The following is a 19,355-nucleotide window of genomic DNA, read 5'->3' as shown; positions in this document are numbered from 1 at the left end:
ATTAGAGAAAAATTTCTCGGCAGGAAGCCAAAAATTAAATTCGTTATCGAGTCATTGTCACATTATAATTTAATCGACATTAGTTAATAAGTAAAATATAATAATAGCTAGTAAGACTGAAAATTTATTTCCGTAATCAAGTGCTGTGAAAAGTGATAAAAAATTTTAAGAATTAACTATTTAACTTTGAGTAAACGATTGATGTCAGTAAATTAAAAAAATTGTTAAAAGAAAATCTAAAGTTTAACGTAGAGGTAGAAAGACACGAAATCGAGAGAGATAGACTGAGACGCGCGAAGTAGAGAAGGATAGCGTCAGTTACTCGAGAAAAAAATCTATTACTTGATGGAAATTTTTACTGGAAAAATTTTGTAAATTAAAATAAATGATTATACAAAAGAGGAAATTAAAAATAACTAAATTAAGTAAATTTAAATTTTAGTGAGAAATTTTGAAGAAAATTTAAAGTGTGTGTGTGTGAATTAAGTCCAGTGGACAGAAAATAGATTAATTAACCGTATGTGTGTGTGTGTGTGTGTGTGTGTGTGTGTGTGTGTGTGTGTGTGTGTGTGTGCGATATGAAATGATTCCAGGGGACTTTTTAATTAATTAATTTGAAATAATTAGATCCAGGGGATCTGGCAAGTTGCCTAGTTTGTTTAGTATAGATCCAGGGGATCAGGCCGATGGCCAACTAAATATTTTAATTTATAAAGTCCAGGGGACTAAGTAATTAATGTAATAAAGTCCGGTGGACTCCGTAGTAATAAAATAATTATATTAATAATATATATAAAATAAAATAAAATAAAATAATAAAATTATAAGTGAAGTAAAACCCGGTGGGGTAAAATTGTGTGTGATAAATAAAATTGTTAATTATATTAATAAAAGTATTGTGTAATAAATTTAATTCCTCATCCTTTCTCACTCTTGTAAAATTCAACGACCCTGAATTTTCTAAATTTAACATCTCCGGTTCTGGAAGGCCGAGTCTTATCTTCCAGTGACGCCCTTATTAAGATCAATTAATAAAGGGGCCAAATTTGGCAAGGTTGAAAATTACCCTGTTACATAACATTGGTGTTATAGTAAAAACATAAATGGAACACAAATTATAAGGGTTGAAATTCACGAAACTTTTATAAAAAAAAACTATTCATTGGATTTTAACAAAACAAACGGCGATCAAAAGAGGAAAAAAAAGTAGAGGATACGTTTTCTTGGGTTTTTCCGAAAAATCAAAGTTAGGGGGTGAACAACCCCTAAGTCCATCTACATTGACCACTGTTATAACATAACGTCCGACTCGGCAACCTTTTCATAGGTTCACTCATGTTAATTATCTCCAAGGAATAAGATAAGAATGTTCCATTTTCTCAAGAGAGAAACAAGGATGGGTTCAACTGAGTGGTATCTAATGTCATACGGGTTTCTTTTTCTCTCGTCTTTCATTCCCTTATTCTTCCTAGTTCACCACTTAAGTCTTACCTCAGTCACTCTAATGCATGGTGACACTCACAATTAGCATTGACTTAAATTGAGATGCGTCAACCGGACATCTCTTACGTTGCAACTTACTTAAGTAGCCCCCTCTTCCCAAACTCGGACCCCCATGGTTGCAGCTTCAAAATTTTTTGAAGAGCAATTACTCTACTGAGCACCGGCTTGCTTTTCGGTTACTAGCTAAATTCAAAGTTTTCAGCCAAGAGTCACATATCAGGTACAGTAGTATCTTTAAAGTAACATTTATTTTTATCAAACAAGATAAAAATTATTTAATTCATAAAATAAATCATAAAAAGAAAAAATAGTTAAACAGAAAGAAATATATTTAAATATATATATATATATATAAAAGGAAAATAAAAAAATTTTAATTTTTCTACAATAAAAATTTCCATTTCAAAAGAAATAAAACAAAACAGAAAACAAAATAATAAAAAGAAATAATAAGAAATAAAATGTGCTATTGGTTGTGAGGGAGTAGTTTAGTGTTAGCTCATATTTGTGAGCGTAATTATATTCATACATAAAATACATGAAATTCTGATTTATGTCTTACATATTATAAAAAAAAAAAAAAAAAAAAAAAAAACAGTGTGGGGGAGAGTGGGGGTCAATTAAACCAAAAATACTTTAACATTTTTTTTTTTTTATGAATAAAAGCAAAATGATAACTTTTTTTTTACAAAATTATAATTTATTATATAGACTATCATATCTCATAAGCACATAACAAATAATGAAAATTTTTGATAAATACGAAATCGTACAACGGCGTTGAATGGTTCAATCATCTTCTTTGCGGGGGCAATTGAACCACTAGTCGGGGGCAATTGAACCAAGCCTATTAGAACCACAAACGAATGACTTTAATGAATAATTTACTATTCATTACTACTTAAAACTGAAATTACAACACTTCTAATAATATTGATTACTTTAAATAACATTATATGTTATAACAATCACTTTTGAAACTTCTGTCAATATAATTATTTTTTTTCTTGGTTAGTTTAGCTTTTTTTGACATTCAGTCAAGATGCGCGCGCACCTCTGATGCTCACAGTGTGATTCGTGTGGTTCAACCGTCCCCGAGAGTACTGGTTCAATTGACCCCATATGATTTTATTGAAATAACTAATTTAAAAAAAAATATCAAAAACTATTTTACTAGAAGTAAAGTTAGGAATTTATGACTAATATACGTAAGAAACTATTACGAAAAAAATTTTAAGATTACATTTAAAAATTAAAAAATTATTAAACAATTTGTCAAGAGCTAAAAAAAAAGTTTAGATGCCTAAAAACACAAAAACTTGGATTTTTTAAAATTAAATCATCATATTGGTTCCAAATTTTGGTCAAACTAAGTTTTAGTGCATTGAGATATAATTCTAAAATGACTACTCATTTTAGTAAATTTCATAGAAATCTAACTATTGTATTTGTCCTCATAATGGAATTTCCGAAAAATTTTGCTACCTCTTAACTCAGCTCGACGAGCTGAGTCAGAAAATACATTTGATTCAAAAGTTTATATATGTATTTATATATATATATATATATATATATATATATATATATATATATATATATATATATGGGTCATTCCACCAAATAAAGTTATTTTTACGGGGCGACCCTCGACGATTTGATTCAAACTTTGTGGAGTCTTTCCATGTATTTAAAAAAAATTCTCTGAAAATTTGAGCTTTTAATATGCAGCAGTTTCAAAGTTATGATTTTTTGAATTTTTTAAAAATTTTTGTTTTTAACTTTTTAATTACTTTTTTTGAAGGAAACAATTTAAAAAAAAAATGAGCACATAATAGTTTTTCGTAGGAAAAATTCTCAGCTTTCCAACGAAAATATCCATTTTTTATTTTAAGTTACAGAAGGCCCTTTAAAAGTCGTTTAAAATAGGAAAAACGATTTTTATGACTGTGCGGCGCTTGATACATCTAATTTGATATTTTTTTCTGAAAGCTGAGATCTTTTCCGACAAAATATGTAATTTTCACGATGTGCATATTTTTTGTTTGAACAAAATCAATAATCATTTAAATACAAGTCATTGATTTTATCGTTTTATCAAACTATATTGGTTCATTGTGTGGCAAGAGATGAAACAAAACGATATCAGACAAGAGTGAAGTAGGCTGCCCAAGCCGCAGGCAAAAGCTGGCAATAACTGCAATCTGAAGTCGTGTTTCATCTCGTGTTACACACTATTTTTTTCATGATTACCTGCATTAAAAATTAGTTTCAGTGGCAGCAGGCAGTCAGAATTAAGTTAATTAAAGATCGATGGTGTGTTCAACCATAAGTCTATGCGTAGCTTATGATTTGCAATTTATAATTAAATAAAAACCATAAATGCTCTTTATTATTTACACAAATTTTTATAAAACTTGTTGACAAAGTTAGAACTGTCATTGAGGGAGATAACATCAATAGCCTGAAATCATTTTTGAACTAAATCCAAGAATCAAAGTTCAAATCACTAATTCCTAAACTTGAAGCTTTGATGCTGGTATCATGAAAAATAGTTTTATAATTTTTGTTGTCAGAGCTTTACTGCATATACATACTAGAAAACATATCCTCACACCGCAAGATTTATGCATCCAGGCTATTCAAAATTTTACCGGCGTTGATTTCACTTTTATAACCAACTCTTATTGAAAGAAACGATTTAAAACGATTGGAAAAAAAATTTTCAATACTTTTTAATGCTTTTGAATACTTTGAATACTTTTTAATCACCCTTTTTATGAGCACTTAACATTACAAATCGTTTCAAATCGTTTCTCTTAATCAAGGAATAATGACTTTTTATAGAAAATAAATGTTTTAGACGTACGATACTTAGAGTCAAATACGCTGAAAGAAACACAAGCAGTACACCTTTTCTTACCTATTGTTAATAGCCAAGGTTATATTTGTATTAAAAATGTATCAAGATCCTCAAAAAACCTAAAAATTAAAGTTTTTTAATCATTAGGAGTTTATATTTCATTTAATTTTGTTCAAACAAAAAATATGCACATCGTGAGAATTACATGTTTTGTCGGAAAAGGTCTCAGCTTTCAGAAAAAAATATCAAATTAGATGTATCAAGCGCCGCACAGTCATAAAAATCGTTTTTCCTATTTTAAACGACTTTTAAAGGGACTTCTGTAACTTAAAATAAAAAATGGATATTTTCGTTGGAAAGCTGAGAATTTTTCCTATGAAAAACTACTATGTGCTCATTTTTTTTTTAAATTGTTTTCTTTCAAAAATAGTAATGAAAAAGTTGAAAACAAAAGTTTTTAAAAAATTCGAAAAATCATAACTTTGAAACTGCTGCATATGAAAGGCTCAAAGTTTCAGAGAATTTTTTTTTAAATACATGGAAAGACTCCACTAAGTTCAATCAAATCGTTGAGGGTCGCCCCGTAAAAATAACTTTATTTGGTGGAATCACCCATATATACATATATAACGCACGGTTCTCCAACGATAGCGTCCACAATTCTATACCGATCTCAATGAAACTTAGTATACTTATTCTATGGACGATTAGCTTGGGTGAGTTCGAAGATGAGCCAATTCGGCCAATAAGTTTAGAATTTATGGTTAGTTTAAATTTTGTAAAATTTAAAAAAAAATTTATTTACTGATTTGACTGGACGTAACTTTTAAACGGAAAGAGATAGCTCATTTTAGTTTGTTGTATGTGAAAGCTCTTTTGATTGTCTTCAATTTTCACTATATAACTCATTGGTTTAATTATTTTATCTAATAGATAAATAGTTTTAAACATTCTTAAAATATTATAATAAATAATTTTATTTATCTTTTCACTTTTATTATAGCCACGATTTCAAACCGATCTCCTTGAAACTTGGTATACGTATTTTATGGGTGATTACCTTGATCGAGTTCGAAAAATGAGCTCGATTGGACAATTAGTTTAGAAGTTATAGCATTCCAAAATTTTTACAATGTCAGAAATTCATATTCTTACTTATTCTTTCTTAGATATTTTTTGAATGCTATAACTTATCGATTTTCTATAAAATTCATCTGAAAGCTCTTTAAATAAGCTTTCATTTTCATGCCTATTTATGTGCCTAGATCAATGAAATTTCTTATCTTACTACTCATTAAATGAAATTTTGCTATTGCATTGGTTCTCCTACTTTCAATACAATTTATAGAAATCTAACTACTGTATTCTTTAGTAAATTTATAAAACTGATTGAATTTATATTATTACTGTGTAACACTTATAAAATCCTCATCTTTTAATTCAAATGTCTATATTCAATTTGGTTTTATTTACAGTGTATATTACTGATTTCAAATATGACGCTTAGATCTATCATAATTGAAATTCCAACCTAAATTATTCTATTTAGTTTCGTATTCACTATTAATTCTATAGTAAAGAAGACAGAATACTTTTTCGTAGATAATTTTTTTTTCTTTAACTTCATAGTCTCAGACCCGGACCTACTTCAATCTTCACCGATCTTCCAACCTAATGAGATATATTTTTTAAAACGCTTAGATAATAGATAAATACGCCTATAATTGCTTGCCTATCAAAATCCTGACCAGTCTATTTTTAAATAAATTAATAAAAATTAAATTTTTTTTAATTTTTTACCGTTCTTGCAACCTGCCAAATTGTACTCTAACCGACAGCAAATAATGCATAGAATATGCCGCGGTAGCCTTGCCTATCCATTTCTTGCCCAAACTACCTGGCAAGCGGGTATAAACAGGCAAGTCAATATAAAAAACTCCATCGATTTATGAACCGCTTCAATTTTATACCAAAATGTAGTTAATTTTATAACAAACACGATGGTATAGGATTGCCTACGAAAAACCGGTCATTAATATCCATTGTCAGGCTTTGAAGTTTGAAAATCGGAGCAAACAGTGGTGCGCGAGAGAGAAAGTCGAGCAGCAAAAGTCCGTGCGTTAGAAGAAGACATAACATGATAGATGTACACGCAATGTCTTCCAGTTGTAGGATACTGCGCATGCTCTGTCCCATACTTCTTATTATTATCCAGAATTATTTTAAAACAACAACGTTGACCGGGTGCATCGTGTTCTGAATTAAATAATAAGAAATGGATAAAAAGTGTTTTTTCGTGAGGTTTAAATGAAGCTGTAATAGATTTTGAAGACGAAATCTTCAAAAGCTGTTTCTTTTTTTTTAATAAATATTTTTACAAATTACAAATGTAATAAATATTATTTTATTTTATTTTTTTCATTAATTTTCTATTTCCTTTACTTATACTTAAGTTTTTTTAGTTAAAAGTTAAATTGTAAAAACTGAATATATATATTCTCATTTACAATTAGGATATATTTTTCAATATATATATACTAACATTATTTTAATTATAGATATAATTAATATAATTATAAATATAAGTAAAATAATCTATAATTATAAAATAAATAAATTTTATTGTCGATTGCGCCAAAATAATTCCGAGTAATAATAAGAAGTATGAGACAGAACATGCGCAGTAGCCTACATCTCGGGAATATAGCACGCACAACTGTCATGTTGTGTCTTCTTCTAACGCACGGACTTTTACCGCTCGACTTTCTCTCTCGCGCACCACTGTTGGCTCCGATTTTCAAACTTCAAAGCCTGACAATGGATATTAATGACCGGTTTTTCGTAGGCAATCCTATACCATCGTGTTTGTTATAAAATTAACTACATTTTGGTATAAAATTGAAGCGGTTCATAAATCGATGGAGTTTTTTATATTGACTTGCCTGTTTATACCCGCTTGCCAGGTAGTTTGGGCAAGAAATGGATAGGCAAGGCTACCGCGGCATATTCTATGCATTATTTGCTGTCGGTTAGAGTACAATTTGGCAGGTTGCAAGAGCGGTAAAAAATTAAAAAAAATTTAATTTTTATTAATTTATTTAAAAATAGCCTGGTCAGGATTTTGATAGGCAAGCTATTATAGGCGTATTTGTCTATTATCTAAGCTTTTTAAAAAATATATCTCATTAGGTTACAGGATCGGTGAAACTCGAAGTAGGTCCGGCTCTCGTACTATCAATTTTCGCGATTCAACTTATCATTCTGACAATTTTTTCAATTTTTTAAATTCAATTCTTCAATATTATTGCATTTAACTTAAAACTTTTGGTTGTATAACCTTGAGAATATTCGAGAATGTTAAAAAAAAAAAATTTATTTTGTTATCAATGTTTATTTGAAAGGATGAAATAATCAAATAATGAGAAATCTACTTCCATTTCGGCTGCCGAATGGCCTTTTTTTATATTTTTTTTTATTTTTAAGCTTACTGGTTCAATTGACCCCACTCTCCCTTACTATAAAAAGTGAATAAATGTCAAAGAATAAAAATATATTCCTCTAAAGAGTAATATCTCTATTTATTATTAAAGAAAAATTAAGAAATTTTATTTTTCATCGATAATTAAAATTGAAATAAAAGTAAACAAAAAGTGCATTAGTATTGTGTTTGATTAACAAAATAAGTTAAGATAATTGCCCAACCCTCACTTGAAGATCACTTGTACGAGAGATACAGCAGCCAGTCCAGGAGTCAACAGGGAAGAAGTATCACAGAGAAAAAATATATCAACGAGAAAGGTAAGGAACTTTAAAATTGGCTTCTTTTCGTTTCTACTCAATAACGAAATTGTCAATCAGCCTCGAAATATTTCATGGAACCAAGGATGCGATGAAACCGGGAATCGGCTAAACTTATCCACAGTTTTTCCACCTATTGACTTACGCATATAACTTTATTTTATCGGTATTAGATTCAAAGAGAACTCGCATCGAAACGTATTCCTAAATAAATATAATAAGGCTTGAATTAAACATTTAAGCTGAAAATTGCATTGGTTAGTCCGAACGCCTTAATCCACGCTAACCAATATTAAATAAATAAAAGTCGGACATAACACCATCAAGAAAACATCAATATTTTTATAAGCTTTGGTTTTAATTAATCGAAAATCATTTTTTCATACATTTTTACACTGAGAAAATAAAATAATATTGTCCAAACAAGAATTTCTTGTATATATATATATATATATATATATATATATATATATATATATATATATATATATATATATATATATGTGTGTGTGTGTATTTGAGGTGTAAGCTGTCTTTAAGTAAAATTACGTTAGTTCTTGAAATATATGTGTTTCGTATAGGTTTTCGCGCTTGCATATTTATTAAATTAAACTATATTTTTTATCAACAACGTAAATTCAAATGAATAAGTCATTTTATTATATTCATCCCATGCTTACATTATTTATATTTTTAATTATTAATAGATGTTTATTAAGTTTTATGTTCAATATGCAAAATATGAGAAGATAGTAGTTCGATATGTGTATATTTCTTACTGATTAAGAATTTGTGTATATGTATATGCATATACTAATTGTCGTGTGAAAATGAAACATATATGGCTATGCATGGCCGTATATAGTTCATACATGGATTATATATAGATCATATATGGACATATATAACCATTCATAGTTATGTATGACTATATATGATCATTTATGCCCATAATTAATGAATTATATTGTAACAGTGCGTTTCGACTTGAAAATCGAGCGCCAAAGTCTAGTTGACCTCACGGCCATCTCCTAGAACAATTTTACGTTAGTTAACACTCGTCAGTCATCCGGGGCCATGTCAGAGGCCTCTTAGATCGAATTCTATTGAGACAATAGTGGGGTAGTTCCACGCCCTCAGAATTTCCCTTTAAAAGAGCCAGCAAGCAGTTACTCGAAGACAAGCCCTGGCTACCACCCAGAGTGGACCAGAAGGGTAGTGGACTGATGACGCTTAGCGAAGTTCCTACTCACCTACAACCATAGCTCATGATAATTTACTTGAGCCGGCCTAACGATAAGTCTAGTCGTATTTAGTCATTGAGTCCAGTGTTCAGTTTTATTTAATTTATTTTATATCTTTGAGTTTGGTCGTTCGATATTAATAACCACAGTAATTATTTTATAAATTATTTATCCAAAGAACGTTCTAATTAACCACATTTCGAGTCAAATTTCTACACGCGGTCATTTAGTAAAGTTAAAATTAAATCGTGCTGATAAAATTTTTGAGTGTTGCCGCATTATTGCTGGTCGTTTCCTGCGATTTTCTATCACCGAAGATTGGGCCTACAACGTTTGTTGCCACTCCTGCTGAGAGTCATTTTCATCTACATTTACAAGGATGGAGCATGCAGTAAGGTACAACGTAAGTGGGATTTCGTCTTCCTCAAATTAAATGTATACTTGGTCTCCTTCCGCGTAAATTAAAATATCAAAACTTATATACTAAATTTTATTTTAATTAATTCTATTGAGGAAATTTTCATATTGTAAATGGGTATTTGGTGAAATAAATATAGTATTTTCTCTTTTGATAATGCAAAACCAAATTTTTCACTGAATAAGCCACCAGGCATTCCTTTCCTTTAATAATTAATAAGTCCAAATTTCAAGGAACGAAGCGAACCCCTCCAGATCATAAGATTAAATTAATTAAGTTAATTAAAAGTAACCATGGCCTGGACAAGAGCTAGCCAGCCAGGCCCACCGGTTATAATATATACCCATATACAGTTCATGCATGAGCATGTATGAACTATATACAAAAATTTCGTTTAAATTTTTTGCGTAAAATTAATGAATTCTGAATTTTAGGCGATTTTATGCCAATTATATTAAGACCAAACTTTCAAGCTCTGTAACTCGAGTATCATTGGTCGTACCATCTTGACTCTCATAAACTTTTCTGTGGCAAATTTCATGCCCTATAAATAATTTAAACTTCTTTTTCTCAAAAAAAATTTTTTAACACCAAAAAATCAAGTTGAAACCGGAAAAAAAAAATTTCCGATGTTATATAAATGGGATATCGAATTGCTGAAATTTAAAGTCAAAATATAAATTGTTAAATGTCGCTCGATATCTTTGAAATTTTACGACGAAGGTATTAACTAAGCTACTTTTTAGTAAAAGTTGACGATTACTGATAATAATAATATTTTAAAAAAAAATTTAGAGTACACATAACATTTAAAAGTTTCGAATGATTTCTATCTATGAATAACACATTGATGATATTTTGCTTTTTCAAAAGCGATTACATTCTTTCAATCTTATGTTGCACAACTAAACTTCGTTGTAACTGTCGGTTGCATAGCCAAGTCGTCAAAGTGTCGGTCTCTCGTACGGGGAAGGTCCCGGGTTCGAATCCTACTAAAGCGGGTGCGGTCATTAATAAGTCTAGTGTTTTTTTTCTGAATTGAAAATTTCTAATTCGATTAGGAATTCATTTATTCGCATATCTGATAATCTCTGCGTCGCCAAAATAATTGACAAAAAAATTTTTTTTAATTTAATTAAAATTTCTATACATAGTCATATCAAGTCATATCTGGCCTTATCAAACTATATAGGGTCCTACATGGCCATACCTGGCCATGTATGGTCATATGTGGCCATACGCGGTCATGTATGATCATATATGGACATATCTGGTCATGTATGATCATATATGGACATATCTGGTCATGTATGATCATATATGGACATATCTGGTCATGTATGATCATATATGGCCATGTCTGGCCAATTTTCATGCATGGCCATATATAAGGCATTTATATATGGCCATGTATAAATGCCTTATATATGGCCATATATAATTCATTTTTCATGGGTAAGTAAAAAGTTCAATTATATCAACAAACATATTATTTGATATATATTTAGAGGTTTACAATAAAAAAAACGTATTATGATTTCATAGAATAGTCCATAGAACAAATAGATTTTTCTCTGCAAGATGTTTTTCGATAAAAATACCCTTTCTCTCAAATTATTGTGAATAAATTTTCTATTCTCCACTCTACTTACGAAAAAATAATGTGCAAGCATCACTTGAATGTACAGCATAAATATAAAGATGAGTAAAGCCCCTTGAATTTATTTAATTAACAGCTAAATTTTCAGTTGTTACATTGAGAAGCAAAACAATAAAAAAAATCGGTCTATCAGCTGGCCAGCCCCAAAACTTATCACTGTTTTCGAGCTCCTTGAGCTTGAAAATACTGTTGTGAATACATTTTCGAGCTCTTCACGGTCAAAAATACTTTTGCAAGCCTTTATTTTCGGAAAAAAAAAAACGTTTTTTTACCATTTTTCTCCAAACAAATTAATTGATTGAGACAGATAAGGTGGTAATCAATGCGTTTAATTGAGTCCCAAAGCTGATCAGATTTTGAAATTGATTTATCTAGTCGTTTTTGAGAAATTTCAAAAAAATCGAAAAACAAATTTTTTTTTAATTCTTTCGTCAACGGTTTCTCTTGAACGGATGAACAAATTTTGATGGTTGAGGTGGCATTCGACGCAGTTTATAAAATTTTAGAGTTGATTAGATTTTGAAATCAAACCATTGCGCAAATCAAAAGTTCTCCAAAAAAATTTTTTTGAAAGAACTTTATTTTTGAAATATCTCCGAATGCACCTTACTGATTAAGCTTAAATTTCTATAGCTTCTAGATATCAAAAAGACGCGTCGAATAACACCTTAACGATCAAAATCGGTTCATCCGTTTAAAAGTTACAGATATTTACATACGGACTTACATACACACATACATACACTCGGACATCATCGTGAAATTAGTCAAAATAGCTTCCTAGAACCTCAAAACGTCAAGATCTGATAGAAATTCGGTTTTCGAAAATCAGACTAAAACCAATAACTTCCCGACTTTTCGAAAATTTTCAATTTTTTTAGCGGGAAGTTAAAAAAAATTATAACCCATCATTACGAAATTATCCCATTGCGAGACTAGGCTCGGAATTCGTGTTTTGGGGATTAATGTTTTTGAAGATTTTTTCAAAAAAATTGAAGGATAGAAACAATCTTAAAATCACCGTTTTAAGTTTAAAATAAAAAAAATCAAATTCACAATGAATAATTTTTTGCATGAATTTTTTAGAAAATTCATCAAAAAACACGAATTTTCAAAAAAAAAAAAAAAAAAAAAGACCCAAATCGAACAATTTTTCACTAAGTTATGGCTATTTAAAAAAAAAAAAAATCTCAAAATCTTGAAAAATCCATATCTCCCAGCTGGACGAAAAAATTTGAAAAAACTCATAAAAACCTTTTTCTAGGGGTACAAAAAAGTACCCCAATTTCAGCGAAATCGGAGATGCAAAATCCATTAGTAGAACGAGTTGGCATGGAATGCCCCATAATTATTATTTTGAAAAATCTCTATCAAAAATGATTTTTGAGTTTGTACTCTAAAAATACTCATTTAGGACAAAAAAAATTATTGAAGTGAATTGAAGTTTCGGTAAACAGAAAAAAAAATTTTTTTCATTCAGACAATGGAATCATCAAATTAATTTGAATGGAATAATAATTTTTAGTAATTTTCGTACATTTTTCAAAAAGAAGCCAAATAGGCAGTAATCTACTTATATAGCTTTATACTATATAATTATATCTAATTGAATATAATTTTTTAACTTCCCGCTAAGAAAATCGACGATTTTTAAAAATTTCAGGAAGTTATTGTTTTCACCCCGATTTTCGAAAATCGAGTTTTCATCAGATGCCGACGTTTTGAGGTCCTTGGAAGCTATTCTGACTATTTTCAGAATGATGTCCGAGTGTGTGTGTGTGTGTGTGTGTGTGTGTGTGTGTGTGGTGTGTGTGTGTGTGTGTGTGTGTGTGTGTGTGTGTGTGGTGTGTGTGTGTGTGTGTGTGTGTGTGTGTGTGTGTGTGTGTGTGTGTGTGTGTGTGTGTGTGTGTGTGTGTGTGTGTGTGTGTGTGTGTGTGTGTGTGTGTGCGTGTGTGTGTGTGTGTGTGTGTGTGTGTGTGCGTGTGTGTGTGTGTGTGTGTGTGTGTGTGTGTGTGTGTGTGTGTGTGTGTGTGTGTGTGTGTGTGCGCGTGTGTGTGTGTGTGTGTGTGTGTGTGTGTGTGTGTGTGTGTGTGTGTGTGTGTGTGTGTGTGTGTGTGTGTGTGTGTGTGTGTGTGTGTGTGTGTGTGTGTGTGTGTGTGTAAACTCTTTGTAACTTTTGAACTAATGAATCGATTTGGATGGTTGAGGTGGCAATCGAAAGAGCTTGTTGGCCGTCAACTTTCCTAAAAATTTCAGATTATTTGATCGAATAGACTCGAAAATATTTGCGAATTACGAAAAAAAAAAATTTTTTTTTTTAGTTTTTTATTGATTTCTCAAAAACGACTCATACGATCGACTTCAAAATCTAATCAGCTCTAGTACTCAATAAAACGCGTCGATTGCCACGTCAAACATCAAAATCAGATAATTCGTTCGAGAGTTATCGCGGGAGAAAGAAATGGTGAAAAACGGTTATTTCTAAATATTTTCGAAACGACTGACGCGATCGATTTCAAATTTTAATCAGCTCTAGAATTCAATAAAACGCGCCGATTGCCACGTCAACTATCAAAATCGATTGATTAGTTCAAAAGATATCGACGTTGAAAAGTTAAAAAAATAACATTTGATGTTATTTTTTCCGGATAAATCATAATATAACGTACTAAAATGTGCGATATCATACCAACTCATCTTTTTTTATGGTTTCTTTTGATCACATAATGTCATCGAATTTGGTTTTTAGTTTAAATCATATTATCAACAAAAAAGTCGATAAAACGTAGTTTTTAATATTTTTATCGGATATTTCATATTTTATTGTTTCTTACATGAGTCAAAACTTATTTCAATCTTGATTTTGATCCCCGACATTGATTTCTGCCTCAATACACTTATTTTACTGAACATAATCAGGAACTAAATTTTAAAAACCGCTTCATTGATGATTTTCGATTCTTAAATTTTCAAACTTCAGCATAACAGGTAACTTGTTAGAGCTTGAAAATATCGTAAAAAAACAATTGCATGTGATAGCATTTTTGAGCTCGAAGAGCTCGAAAATATATCTATACTAATGTTTTCGAGCTCTTTGAGGTCGAAAACAGCGGGAAGTTTTGGGGCTGGCCCGCAGGGTCAACCGACGCCCAGATTTTTTTTCCTGGGCTCAAATACTTTTTTATTTTTTAAAATCACGATTAAAAATATATTTATTTGGGATGAAAAATTTTTTACTTCCCGCTAAGAAAATTAAAAATTTTCGAAAATCAGGAAGTTATTGCTTTTACTCCGTTTTTCGAAAATCGAGTTTTCATCAGATCTCGATGTTTTGAGGTCCTAGGAAACTTCCCTGACTATTCTCACGATGGTGTGTGTGTATGTGTGCATGTGCATGAGCGCGTGTGTATGTGCGCGCGTGGGTGCGTGCGTTTGTAAGTATCGTTATCGAAAGAAAACCGAAAAACGTGTTTTTTTCGAAGTGATTCCGAAATACCTAGTTCGATCAATTCAAACTTGAAAATTTTTTGTGAGACTCAAAGAACTGCGTCGAATCCCGCTAACCGCGTGAAAATCAGTTCATTCCATTAAAAGTTATGGCGGCTTAAAAATTCAAGAAATAGTCTTTTTCTTAAACTTCTATCAGACCACTGAGCTGGGAGAACTCAAAATGACACGAAAATTATATTTTTGAGCTCGAAACGCTCAAAAACGTAATGTGCAATTTTGAGAGCTTAAGTATGAAATTAGCGGGAAGTTGCAGGAATGGTTTTTAGGGTCAACCGTTTTCCTAATTTTCATAGAACTAAATTCGAAATTGAATAAATTAAACTTCATAAGTCAAGTGGATAATGTGAGAACTAGAGCAAAAAGTGTATTCGGTTGTATAATAAGGCTGGGAAAAGATTTCAAGCAGTTGTCAACCTTAAGACAGCTGTATATGAATATGAACGTTAGTTAGACCCTTACTGGAATATGACACACTGAAAAAAAAGTATAAATCCGACGCTTAAAAATTTCAGTAATATTACAAAACTTGGTATTGCGAATATACTTAAACAATGTTTGAGTCTCAACGCAATATTTTTAAGCACTACACTGACACTCGTTTAAGTCATACACTTAAACCGAGTTTTAGCGCCACCGCAAAACTCATATCAGCTCTACACTCGAAAAATCATTACACTTATAAATTTACAGAATTAGAAAAGAAAGGTTATGGAAAGAAATATTTCTATAGATTAAAGAAATGACAATAAACCCATTTATTCATAAAATTAAATTCATTCAAAAATTAAATTTATTATTATTATTGATAAATAATTAATAATAACTATAATATGTTCCTGGCGACTTAAATATATTAATTTTATTTTTTATTTTTTATTAATTTATTTGATTTTTTTTTTTAAATTTTGTTTTCATTTTATTTATTAAAAAATAATGATTAAAACACTAATAATAGGAATTTACAATTATTTTAATAAAGATTAACCTCGGTTGACATTAATGAGTTTAAATTTTATCATATTTTAAAATTACATATATTCAAAGACTTGATGATAGCATGATAAATTTCATTCGGTTAATTTATTTTTCAACCAGGAATCCATAAATGATAATTTTTAATGTCAATTATGTAAATAATCTTTTTGATTCTCTTAAGAGCGATGTATAGGTTAAAGGCATAATATAAATACACGCTGGAACTTTTTTTACTATACTCTCTGGACTTTCAATAGTATCGTACGGAAAATATAAGTCACTCACTTAAACAGAGTATTGCGATAATACTTAAACTTTTTTATATCATATCCGCAATACCAATTCATTAAAAAAGTGTATACCAATAGGACTTAAACTTTTTTTTCAGTGCACGGTGATCTGGTTATCGTATTATGCGGTACACGTTGAAAGACTGGAGGCTGCCCAGAATCTTTTCAAGTGTATATAGTCAAGTATTGGAAAGCAAAAGGTGTAGTGATGAATGCTGAAGATGTGAAAGCCAGTTTGATGATTATATGATTGATTCCAGAAATATAGTAAGATATCAAGTTCAACATTCCGAATAAGAATCTGAGGGAAAATGGACTCTTAAAAGTATCATATTCCAATTAGTCATTTATACAAAACGGACCCAGGAACAGAATATTTGGACTACCCTGATTCAGAAATCTAATTTGGAATAATTCAAATACGATCTAAAACAATTCAAAGTTGGAAAAATTGACTATATATAGGTATACACTCTAGCATGGATTGAATCATTCTAAATTAGATTTCTGAATTAAGGTAGTCAAAGAATACTCAAAAGCTGTAAATTTCTTTGGTAGATCTCTTAATTCATTCAAAAAGTTAATTCAAGTTAAAATGGAAACAAAAGTGAAAGCTGAAGCCAAAAATTAAGAATAAGTAGAATATTCAAATACTATTATTTCTTTTTGTAATTTATTCTTAATGATCATCTGTTATTTATTGACTTTGTTCAAAAAATTTTCAGTCTTCCTTTGGATATTTTGGCTGGAAAAAATTTACTTTTGAGTCAAAGTTTTATTTCTTTCTGTGCAGTTGGATTCTTTTATGATTGGAAAAAATAATTGAATTTAAAAATTATTTTAGGCTGTAAAAGTAACCAACAAAATTAGCAATTTTCATATCTATTCAAATCATTATACAATTACCGAAAAACAATCAAATTTAGACATTATTTCAATATTTGTAAGAATTCAACAGAATTAAAAAATTTCAAGCATAATCTAATCATTTAACCGACTTAATAGCCTATGAAAATAATTAAATTGAAACGATATTTTAGAATTTAATAGTATTCTACAGAATAAAAAATTTGATTTCTAGTTTAATTCTTCAATGTCCCCAAAACATTATAGAATGTAGAAATTATTTTAAAATTAAAAAGTATTCTGCAGAATTAAAAAATTTGAATACGATTCAAATCATACTATGTCCGAAAAAGATAATCAAATTAAGACATTATTTCAGGATTAAAAAGCATTCGGTAGAAACAGAAATTTAAAATACTAGTTGAATCCTTTTATATCCTGAAAAGATGATGAAATGAAAACATTATTTCAGGATTAAAAATTATTCAACAGAAACAAAAATTTTAAATATTGGTTGAATCCTTTTATATCCTAAAATGATAATGTAATGGAAACATTATTTCAGGATTAAAAAGTTTTTAACAGAAACAAAAATTTTAAATATTGATTGAATCCTTTTATATCCTAAAAAGATGATGAAATGAAAACATTATTTCAGGACCAAAAAATATTCAATAGTATCAGGAATATAAATGCTACGTCAATTCTGTCATATCCTATTACTCCTTTTGATCATTTTAGTATTAACAAGTATTTAATATGATTAATGGTGAATTTTCAAACAGGATTTACAGTATTCAGCAGGATTTGAAAGTATTAACATTTTAATAATTTTTAATCCTATCAAATACCTTTTTTTAATCAGGGTCAATTTAATTTACGAGTTTTGAGAAAATTTGTACGAATTTAAGTTTTTATCAACAGAGAAATGCCTCAAGCTATATTTCAAGTTTTTTTTTTCAGGCGTCAATTTGCTAATATTGAAAAAAAAAAAATTGACATTATTTACCGCTTAGAGTCAATTATTCATTAATACCCTCAAAAATAAGGTTATTTTTATAAATTTATTATGATAAATATCAGTATAAAAGAAAAAGAAATCTTTAATTAGTCATAAGAAAGTTTTTTATTTCAATTATCAACTGAATTATAAATTTTGAAACAATTATTTTACTTTTATACGCTATAACCATAGAAAATATTCCGATTTGCAAGCAGGGTAATTTTTTGGATGTTCTCTTACAATTTGTCTTAAAAAATAAAGAGCTATTTTTTATTTCTATTCCAAATTTTTTCGAGAATTGATTAATAATTAACTCGGAGCGGTAAATGACACATTATGTCTTTTTTTTCAATATAGCCAAACATTCTTACGCCTTAAAAACAAACTTGAATATAGCTTAAAACATTTCGTTATTGATAAAGTCTTGAATTTGTATATATTGTCTCAAACTTCATGAATTGAATTGAAACTTTCCAAATTAGTTATCAAACACTGTTAAAATCGGTATGCATTAAAGTTAGATGATGGATATCTTCCAAACGCTTACTTCAATAGACCAAGCATAAGATCATTTTTGTAGATCATTTAATTTCCTAGAAAATTATGCATTGCCCATTTCAAAATCTGTATTTGTTCACGAGTAATAAAATTCATAAGCAAAAATGAATGTCTTAAAATAATCAAAATTCAAACTTCAATATTTCTTGAATGGTGAGATTTACGATAAAAATGTAAGAAACCTTATTAGTAGAGCGTTCAATTTCCTATAAAATAGTATATGAGCTTTTAATGTATGATCGATTAATAAGTGAGATATGAATTTTCTTCTAGTGCACTAAAAAAAACCAAAAATTGTTATGCGGAGGATCTTCCTATTGAAATTAAGAGAAATCAGTTAAATTTGTTATAATTTTGATATATTTTTTATTCATTGTATTTTAATTCTTAAGCATATTTAAGGTTAAGTTTTAACTTTTACATTACCAACATAGACTGTCCTTTTAGTATTACTCATTTTCAATTTAATGGTGTCTTTACTTTCATTAAAAATAGTAATAATTGATTTTTTTTTTATAAATTATGACTGATTTTAATATTTATTTGTGATATTTTCAACCAATAATGTGCAGGCCGGTATCAGTACACAAATATACTTAGGAAAGTGACTCATCGTCATATTACTCTAATAGCCTCTTTAGCTTGAAATTGACTGTAGTTTGACAGTGAAATTACTTGAAATTCACTGCC

General features: G+C 29.5%; 1 protein-coding gene across 2 annotated transcripts in view; it reads right to left on the bottom strand.

Annotated features, from left to right (window-relative positions):
- The window catches only part of LOC103575985 (peptidyl-prolyl cis-trans isomerase E), a 79,702-nt gene extending 60,347 nt beyond the window's left edge, over nt 1–19,355 (bottom strand). The window contains exon 1 of one of the 2 annotated variants that reach the window (XM_014443481.2): nt 19,092–19,355. In XM_014443481.2, the coding sequence (XP_014298967.1) occupies nt 19,092–19,097 (6 nt within the window). In that variant the 5' untranslated portion in view covers nt 19,098–19,355. The remainder of the gene's footprint in view (nt 1–19,091) is intronic. The other variant, XM_014443480.2, reaches the window with a different exon arrangement.

This window comes from Microplitis demolitor, chromosome 10, assembly GCF_026212275.2.
Source record: "Microplitis demolitor isolate Queensland-Clemson2020A chromosome 10, iyMicDemo2.1a, whole genome shotgun sequence".
In the NCBI taxonomy this organism is placed as follows: domain Eukaryota; kingdom Metazoa; phylum Arthropoda; class Insecta; order Hymenoptera; family Braconidae; genus Microplitis; species Microplitis demolitor.
The sequence above is the reverse complement of the archived record's forward strand: the minus strand, read 5'-3'. Positions and strand labels throughout refer to the sequence as shown.